The sequence below is a fragment of the Vicia villosa genome, linkage group LG6 (assembly GCF_029867415.1).
Source record: "Vicia villosa cultivar HV-30 ecotype Madison, WI linkage group LG6, Vvil1.0, whole genome shotgun sequence".
Taxonomy (NCBI): Eukaryota; Viridiplantae; Streptophyta; class Magnoliopsida; order Fabales; family Fabaceae; genus Vicia; species Vicia villosa.
This window is the reverse complement of record NC_081185.1, coordinates 8,147,640-8,157,495: the sequence shown is the minus strand read 5'-3', so window position 1 is coordinate 8,157,495 and position 9,856 is coordinate 8,147,640. Positions and strand designations below refer to the sequence as shown.

The 9,856-nt window shown below is 30.3% G+C and overlaps 1 protein-coding gene across 1 annotated transcript; it reads right to left on the bottom strand.

Moving 5' to 3' along the window:
- Positions 1-661: 661 nt before the first annotated feature.
- Positions 662-2,176, bottom strand: LOC131611197 (transmembrane emp24 domain-containing protein p24delta9-like). Its single transcript, XM_058883291.1, has 4 exons — positions 1,908-2,176; positions 1,546-1,755; positions 1,105-1,181; positions 662-1,010 (listed from the first exon to the last, which is right to left on the bottom strand). Exons 1-4 carry the CDS (start codon positions 2,115-2,117, stop codon positions 866-868), a joined length of 642 nt encoding a protein of 213 aa, XP_058739274.1. The 5' UTR covers positions 2,118-2,176; the 3' UTR covers positions 662-865.
- Positions 2,177-9,856: the final 7,680 nt, after the last annotated feature.

The window sequence follows — 9,856 nt, the reverse complement described above, 5'->3', positions numbered from 1 at the left end:
ATTTTCGCAAACCCTAATCCTACTTTTGTTCTTATTTTTTTTCATTGTCATATTTAACGATAAGAAATTACTCAAAGGTTTCAGAGTCTAATTCCAACACACTCCATCTCATCCAAGTGCTATAGGATTTCATTGTTTGAATCTTAAGTGTATGATAATTTGAATGTGAAAATAACCCAATGAGATGGAACAATGAAATGTGAAACGATCGGAGGTTCAAGTACAGAGTAGTAAATTAATTGGTTTCTAAGAGATTAGGATAATCAATATCAAGTTCAAGTATTTAATCAAGGAAAAAGGAGTTGGTGTCTTCACCAACTACGTTGCATGCGGAGGATAATGCTCATAGTGTTGGAGTACCATGGGATATTGATAGGAAATTGAAGTTTTTAACAATAATTAGATAAATTACCACGAATTTTATTAGAATATACATTTTAGATTTTTAATAATTTAAAAATGAAGATTTTAATAAACTAAAACTAATAAATAAATTTTAAAAATATTGTGATATAGATGTATTTAATATTAATTTTTATAAAATAATTTTATTTTTGTTTAAAACGCAATAGAGCGTAAAAATATTTAGATTATAAATATTCATAAATATTATAAAAACAATTAATATAATATTGTTATACATTCCAAAAACACACAAAAGTTATAGAATATTGTACTTTACATCAAAATTTTGATATCCAACAATCATTTTTTTTTGTTGGTATAATCCTTCTCATTTCAGTTATCACTATACATCATAAAAGAGAATTACAATCTAAATAACTTTGATACATTAAGATTAGTCTGTCATCTGAATTCGAGATCCAAGCTAATCAAACCGACGAAAAAATTCGTGCGAAGGATCTTAGAGGAGCTTCTTCCTCTCAAAGAATACTTTCAAATGCCATAGTTGCAAACCAGCAACAGACAAACAAACAATGATAGATAGGAAAATGAATGTAAACATCTTGTTATCGGTTGTTCTGTTAAGATCTTGCATCTCTTCCTCCCTATATCAATGTCATCGAGAAAAGAACATTAAAATTCAGCAAAAAAAAAAAAAAAACTCATTAGAATGAGTAATATAAGTCATAACATTTATACCTTCCGCGAAGATAAAACATCTCGTCATGGATGAATGTGACAGTGTTTTGTAACCTGTGTAACTCGTATTCCATTACCTGAGATAGAAAAAAAACACAACTTCAGAAAACACATAGGATTAAGGTTTACGTCCGCAGCCTCAATTATGTCCGTTTTTTTTTTTTTTGCGTTCTTTTGCAGGATAGGCCTTAACATGACGGAAATGTCCGTTTGTCACTCTAGGATAAACTATCTGATCATGTCTCAATTCAATGTTCAATAAACCACTATACTACAATAATTTAAACATGTCGTCTTATCCTATCGATCACGATATCACATAGATAAAATCGTGATGAATTGCTAACCACCGAAATCCTCTTCAACCGATATCAACCATACACGTCTGAACACAAACTCAACAAATTACAAACATTAAAATCCTATACCATACAAACTTACATCAATCTGATCTTTTTTTGCAAGCTTATACCAATCCTTCTCCGCCACACCAGTTCTCCACTCAAAATCAACCGTCACCGTTATCGCCGGTTTGCGTTCCGGCACCGAAAAACAAGCTGTATAGTCACCACCTTCAGCCGTTGTAAACGCAAAATTACCAGTACCCACACTATTCCCATAGTGGAAATTGTTCCCATAAGGCGATCGAACCTGAAAGATAACCAACCAATTACACAAACCCGACATAAAAATAACATTTTTCGAGGTTAATTCATAATATAACAACAACATTAATCAATAGAAAAACACGAAAAGTTTCCAAATTTGGAAATCAATTGAATGATCATGTTTCATGAACACACCCTGACAGTTATCTTGTGAGAATCAGGAATTGGATAGCCTTCTTCACCGGGATTAACGACGGAGTAATTACCGACGGTCATGGCGTTGCCTTTAATGTCCTCACTGATACATTTTGGTTCACCTGATTTGAGGCTAAACCGCATTGAATTGACAGAGGTAAACATCAATGAAGGGATGATAGCAACAAGAAGAGGAATTGAATTGAACATTGTGATAGTGAAATTTCTCAATTTGGGTGGATTTGGTGGATTTGGAATTGGAAGGTTAAAGAAGGAGATATTTTTAGAGGTTGCTTGGGAAGGAAGAAAGGAAGAAGAAAGAGAATCATAGGTAGGTAACGGTTAACCGCCATGAATAGGATATTTCTTAAGCTATTTTTGGCAGAGAAAATGTAGCCAATTATGAATATTTTAACATAAATAAAAGAGATTTTTTTTTATAGAAAATTGAACATTGCTTAATCGATGTAAATTAACCAATGACGACAATGTATTCCGCTAAATCAGACTTGAATTTTTAAATTACTTGTATAACAAGACAGAGTAATATATTTCTATTAGATAATAGTGAATTTTTTTTTTACATTATCTGTGTATCTCTTTTAAACTCGTAACTCTACTTTCTCTTTAATATTGACATTTACGAGAGAGGTTGAAAGTTGAAACCATAATATTTTTAGTAATTTAAACATGTTGTGTTCGTCGCTTAAACATATACTAATTCAAGTCTTGTTGCTATGTCTTGAGAATAACGCGTTTATGTTACATTTGATGAAATTGTGACAAATTCGTTGTAGATATGTTTATGTGGATGTTGATTTTGTGTAAGTTGGGTATGCTCTGATACTTGATGAGCATCTCCCCATTTGATTGGTAAGTAATTTCAATTGGTCTTTCGTCTATGTTGTCTCAAATTGTTACCCTTTTATAAACTCCATAAATTTTTTTTCAAATATGCATTTTTCTTGGGTAATATCAGGCTTAGAGAAGTTTCTAACTTTCTTTGCCTCGTCCTCATCCTCTATTAGTATTAAAGTTTGAGCTAACTCATCTTTATAAAACCAGTTGGTAAAGTAAGTAGTGTCACTCTATATAAACATTTTTAATGTTCTATCTCCAACTAATGAGAAATTTTAAGATCTTCCTAATATTTAATATTGTTTTTCTAGCAATCTCATACCTATGTTTTTCGTTATAAGTTAGTGAAGCTCATACCTCTATTATTTTTTTCTAGGTAGTTAGCTTATTCCATGAAAACCATTAAACTTCTTTGTTGTGAGTTTCCTTGTTGTATCCTAAAAGGAATATGTCATTTTTTCAATTTCGTCCTATATCAAGGACATTATTAAAAAAATTAATCATAAAGTAAGTCAAGATAGTTGGAAGAACCAACTTTACCATCGCCTTTTTGCTCGCTTTAAACAATGATTGACCACTCATAAGTTGATATTTTTGAACACCTTATCCTTAATAAACTTGAACAAATCCTTTCTCCCATCTCTATCATTGATAAAATCTTTAAATATTTATACGTACCTAGAGCAATATTGGTTTGAGTATGTCCGTTATGTTGACTTTGACTTCCACGTCACATTTATATTAATATTTAGTATTTATAATGATAGAGAGTAAATATTATTCAAGTTAATTTAGTATTTATAATGATGTTTTTATGTATTGTTATTTAATGGGCTCTTATTAATATTTGGGCCTTAGTTTATTATTCATTAAAAGTATTATATATTCTAGTCTCATTGAGACATTAGGTATGAAGAATCAAATGAAAAAGTCTTTAATTTTATTAGTTAGCTTTTATCTTCTCTTTATTTTATCAGTTTTATTAGTTTTGTTAGGGTTCTAATATAGCATCCTAACAATTGGTGCTTTCATTTCGATCTCATTCCTGCTAAATGGGGTTGAACTTTTACGGAGTAGAAGAGGCGTATTGGTGGATCCTTTCCACTGAAAAAGATTTTAGAGATAAAAACATTGTGGACGATGATGAGAAGATGAAGATAGTTTCAGTGACAATGAGAGGTAGAGCTCTCAAATGGTGGTTATGGAGGTCTAAACGTCATCCATCAATGTCTTGGAACACTTTTGCAGATATATTTATTTGGCGTTTCAAGCCAGAATGGAGACACCTTTTTTTGGAATTAGACGAGGAAATAGAAGAAGAGGAGGAGGCAGATCTGAAATTACAACTTGTTTTTCAAGAAAGTCCTCAAAAGCTTTCCGATTCATTCTCAAACACACAAAAAAATTTGAATGAAAAATGTATGCAGATCACTACAGAAAAACTTTCAGATAGAGAAGATATAAAAAAAAATTCATATCCAAAAACCTCAAGTTCGGCAACATCTCCGGCAACACCACTTCCGACAACTCTTCTGGTGACAAATCCGATGTCATTTCCGACGAACACTCAGGTGAAGCTTCTGTCATCATCAACTCCGGCGGAACTTTCATATTTGCCACCGCCTCTGGCCAAACCAAAAGATCTGCAACTAGAACCATCAAAGCCACCACCGTTAAAACCACCAGATTTTAGTTTCCCCACCAAGTCTCCTCCATTTTCGAAGACAACTCCGGTAATAGTTCAGACGAAAACCACGACGACATATTTCAAATCACTTTCAGCGACATCATTGTTGCCCTCTCCGACGAAACTCCAGAAGAAACCTACAGAATTGCACCGCCTATCAGAGATACCTTCAAACTTGCAACGACCACCGCCAGGACCACCACCATTTTGGACTGCTTTCATCATTTTCAACTTTTATTAGTTTTATTTAAAAAAAAAACAGAAGGAATGAAGAAAGAAAACGAAGAAGAAAGAGAGGAAAGAAGACCAAGAAAAGACAAAAGGAGAGAGAAATAAAAAAAAACTGAGAAAAAAAAAGAAAGAGATGGTAGTACAACCTTTTCCTCCTATCACGTGTCTGTGCCATCATATTGTCCTGCTATTGTGTTGTCCAATCACAAATGCACCCACTACAAACCGGTCCCACACTAATATCACACCCACACTCATATCACTTAGGGAAATTATTAAGTTCATTAACCATAGTCGGGTACATAATTTCATTCACAGCATAAAACTCTGGAAATTAACATTTTGGTTCTATTTTTAGAACCTTGAGGACAAGGTTCAAGTGGACCCCGTGGCAATGATAGAGAGTAAATATTATTCAAGTTAATTTAGTATTTATAATGATGTTTTTATGTATTGTTATTTAATGGGCTCTTATTAATATTTGGGCCTTAGTTTATTATCCATTAAAAGTATTATATATTCTAGTCTCATTGAGACATTAGGTATGAAGAATCAAATGAAAAAGTCTTTAATTTTATTAGTTAGCTTTTATCTTCTCTTTATTTTATCAGTTTTATTAGTTTTGTTAGGGTTCTAATATAGCATCCTAACAGTTATGTTGACTTTGACTTCCACGTCACATTTATATTAAGGCTATGAACAATGGTTTATGGATTCAACACCATTCTTTTTCAGTTTTTACACTAATAATTCAACACTCATTCAACTTTAACTCACTATAATGGTTTTGTTTAATTCAACACCCTATCCCATCACTTTTATTTCATATTCTTACTTTCTTTTATATTTTGTTTTTTTATTATATATTAATAATTATTGAATGAAATTAAATTAAAATAATTAAAAGTTAATTAAAATTTTTTTTATTTTTTTTATTTTAATAACTTATTTGAATTTTATTTTTTTAATTGTGTATTTTTAATTAATTCTTGCAAGTAATAAAGATGAGATATAGGGATAATCATTATTAAAACAAATAAAGTTACAAAATTTAAAATAAAATACAGTAAACTAGAATTTTGAATGTTAAAAGTGTTATTGTTGGGATCATTAAAAAGATGTTTAGAACTACAAACAAGAATTTATTGGAGGCTAAATAGAAAAATTAGAGAGAAAAAGGTCGAATTTTTTTTTTTGTGTCCAAATCAAATAAGTCAAGTCTCTATTTATAGACAAAAAAAATTATGAATTTTGGTGAAAATAAAAATAAATAAATAAATTTATTTATTATAAAATATTGTTCTAAATAATTATGATAAAATAAAAATCTAAATAATAAAAACAACCAATAAAATTTTGCAAAGTATATGATGTAGTCCTCACTCCCTTCTCATTCAACATGTTGAATATATTCAACACCAATTAATCCACATCATATTCAACATGTCATTCAACACACCATTGAAAACATTCAACTATTGAAAAAATTATTCAACACCCCATTGTAAATGGTCTAATGAAGACCTATAATTTTTGGAAGTTCACGTGAAGATTATTCATATATATAAATATCTAAATTAATTTCATGTACTTAAAAAAAATTGTTAGTGTCATTTTCGGTTATTTATTTCAGAAGTCTTCTTTTTAATAAAAAAAATTGTGATTTATCGGAGATATATATCTGAAATCTAATTTGATGACATAATAAAGTTTTTAAGGTATACTTATATAGCCTCTCAACCCATTTGTTTACACAACTCACAAAAATCAAAGAATGAGTTTATCCCCCACCTTGCATTTGTGTATTTTAATGGAGAGAAGTTGTCACTTCCATAGAGTCATCGAGAAAACATTCATCGCATATCTGATATCGAAACTGAATACCCTCTCGCGCTTTCTAGAAAATCGTAGAGTTGTCAAACTCGAGTATCAGTCACCCTCATTTGACAGCAAAGGGAAGATACAATTCACCGACTTTGAACTGAAGACGAATGAAGATTTAAAGGTTATGTGGAGTGTTTTTCTGTTATGAATCAAAGGGTCCGATTGAAGTGGATACGAAGATTCAAAGAACCTCCGAGGATATAATCATTATGTTGCAACGTCCTAGTTATAATAATATGTAATTTAAATTTATTTTAATGACTATTTATGTAATGTTAAAGGTTTTAATTTAATATCAGGTAATTTTGGAGATACATGTCTGAAATATACGTTCGCAGATGCATCTCCGAAATAACCTTATATTAAAATTACGAAATAGTGCGTTTAGAGATATATCTTCGAATTTAAATGAGTGTTTTTTATTTTTCACCAGAGGTCTAGAAGAAGGCAAAGACGATGTAGAAAAAAACTCTCACATGGCTTTATGTCTTAACTTAAGACTTTTAAGCATCAATGCAACATTGATCTAACTACTAGCCTTTGTGTAACTAACTAGTAGCTACACCCTGCTTTAATGTGTAGGTAGAACTAAACTAACTACACCTGCTTTAATGTTAGATAGTACTAGCCTTTATATAACTAATTACACGTCGATCTACACCCTGCTTTAAAGAACATCTCACCATAATCCCACCATAAATGTTTGTAGAAATCATAATTGAACTTTTTAGCATAAGCTCTCTTAGGACAAGGAACATTTATAGTGGGACAAGAACGAAACACAAGTAAGAGATTTTAAGACAATAGTGAATTGGGTCATAACATCTAACTCACAATATTTATCAAAAATTTTAAGACAAATATTTATATAGATTTTTTACTTATAAAATATTCAACATCTAAGTCACAATTGTATCATAACATGTTCGGCCTAACCAAATTCATGTTGTCCTCTTAGACACTATAGCATGTTTAATATATGTTCCAACACACTATAGTGAATTGGGTCTTCCAACCAGTATGTAGCTGAAGCGTGAAAGAAAAAATAATTAAATTCAAGGGGTGACAAAATGGGTCTGGTCCGTTGGACATGTCTGTTTTGCCTGTACTTTTATACAGAGAGAGTTAGGGTTTTAGGCCCTCACCCTCTAGCATGACCTCCCTATCTCGCCCATTTTTTATGCGGGCTTTTGCGAGCATGTGCATTAATATAAATTTTACATTTTTAAATTTAAAAAGTGCAGTGTCCGCGGGCTTAGCCGGCCCGCCCTCACTTTTTACGAGGCGAAACAATTTTTTAAGCCCGTACTCTCAACTATGACCACTCCGCCCCGTCTCATTTTCTTACGGGTTTTTGCAAGACAGACTTAAATAGGACGGATATACCCGTTTGCTGCCCCTAATTGTATCTCATTCTTGGCATAGTACTTTGTCTCAAAAGTTTATGAGTTACCACGTTATGCATGGGAGTTTAGACTAGCCTATTCCTCCTTACTTTGTCCACCATCTATGGAAATGATTGTTATATGATATGTTATGGAATCTCTCTTAGGCACATGCATTCATGAAAAATATTTTAAAGGTAAGAGAGGAAATAAAGGTTAAATTATTATAAACTTTAATGTTTTTCTTTTTGACAAAAAAAGTTGATAACAATTATTTTTAATACCTCACTAAACTAATAAATATTGATATTATTAAATTGAACATATTCACCTTAATTTAAATCTTCTTTTTTTTCACTTATGTGGGACATATTCACCCTTTTCAATATCAAAATATAAATAAATTATTTTAATTTCACCAAAATATCTCTCATTCCCACTTCTCAACCAAACATAGTATCTCATTGAATCATCCACCCACCTTAAAATGCTTCATTAAAGTCTTACGTACTCTTACCTTAATTTGAACCACACATCACATGTTACCAACTAACTAAAAGTACTAGTAAAATACTCATATAATGAGTGAGTTTGAATTAGGATAGAAAAATTAAAGGATTTGATGTATTTGAATGAATTTAAACTATCTACTAAAAATTATTTAATAATATTTAATTCAATATATTTTTTAAATGAATTTAATTGATATACATTGATAATGTAAAAATTGTTATATTTGTTTAACATTTTAATTAATCACAATTTGATCTATACCTTTATCTTCTATGAATGATAGTAATATGCCGCCGATATATAAAACTTTATACACTAAAAATAGGTTGAGATCCCCCAATTCTTATAAGAAATGAGAATATTATTATTAATGTTTTCATTAAATATAAATTAAATTATATATAAGTTATATGTCACACATTTCAAGAATATATATATATATATATATATATATATATATATATATATATATATATATATATATATATTAGTAATTATGTTTTTCATTTCTTTTGAAAAATGGAGGTGATCTTAAGTCACTAGAAATGCATATAACTAATTTCTTTTTAAATATAAAATTATTCAATCCATTATATTTTTTAATATTTGATATCCATCAAAGTGCATTTCTTTTTATTTTTCAACACTACTTTTCTGGATATGTATGTACCAAGTGAAAGAAAGGTGGTGACGTGGGTCCTACTTTACTTCAATGTGCCTTGACTTTTTCATTACAATCTTATCTTTGTTTTAAGTGTCATAGCTAGGTTTTGTTAGTGAAATAGACATTCAATTACAAAGACATCAGTTCAAATTCATAACATTTTATTGAGAGAGATTTTGGGTGAGAATATGGTGCAAGAAAACAATTTAGAGAAGGGTGAATAGATTTTTAAAAATAAAATTCAATCGATTGTTTAAAAATAAAATACTGGAAGTTTTCAGAGTTGCACGCAGAAGTATTTTAAAACAAAATAGAGCTAATTATACTTGAATTGAACTTAAAATCACGTAAATATTTAATCAATGTACAAATATCACAAATTGAATTAATGATGTTACACAAGATATTCAATTGAGGTCAATCGTATAATTTACAAGAAGTCATTATACAACGATTTAATTTGCGAATTCTAAACTCAACTGATTTTTCATATTTTAATCATCACGAAAGCTAGATTAGGTCCTAATTCTAACAAAATCTAATATCAAGCAGTTAATCGTTATCAATGCAGTAAATGATAAACTACTCTATGAGTTGAAAAGTTATAATTATGAAAATGATGATGGCGAGTGGGAGAAGATTTGGGAAGCTTTTGTTCCTGAAAGGTAATAAGGGTTAGAGTAACACTTGGATAATAGTTTGTCATACTTTTTGGATGTGGCGTAAT

Bases quoted from the DNA above. Each gene is read 5' to 3' on its own strand.
- LOC131611197 (XM_058883291.1), bottom strand. From the start codon at position 2,117: ATGTTCAATTCAATTCCTCTTCTTGTTGCTATCATCCCTTCATTGATG. The intron at 1,756-1,907 runs GTGTGTTCATGA...GTTATCTTTCAG, and splicing joins CTCACAAGATAACTGTCAGG to GTTCGATCGCCTTATGGGAA. The intron at 1,182-1,545 runs GTAAGTTTGTAT...TTTCTATCTCAG, and splicing joins CAAAAAAAGATCAGATTGAT to GTAATGGAATACGAGTTACA.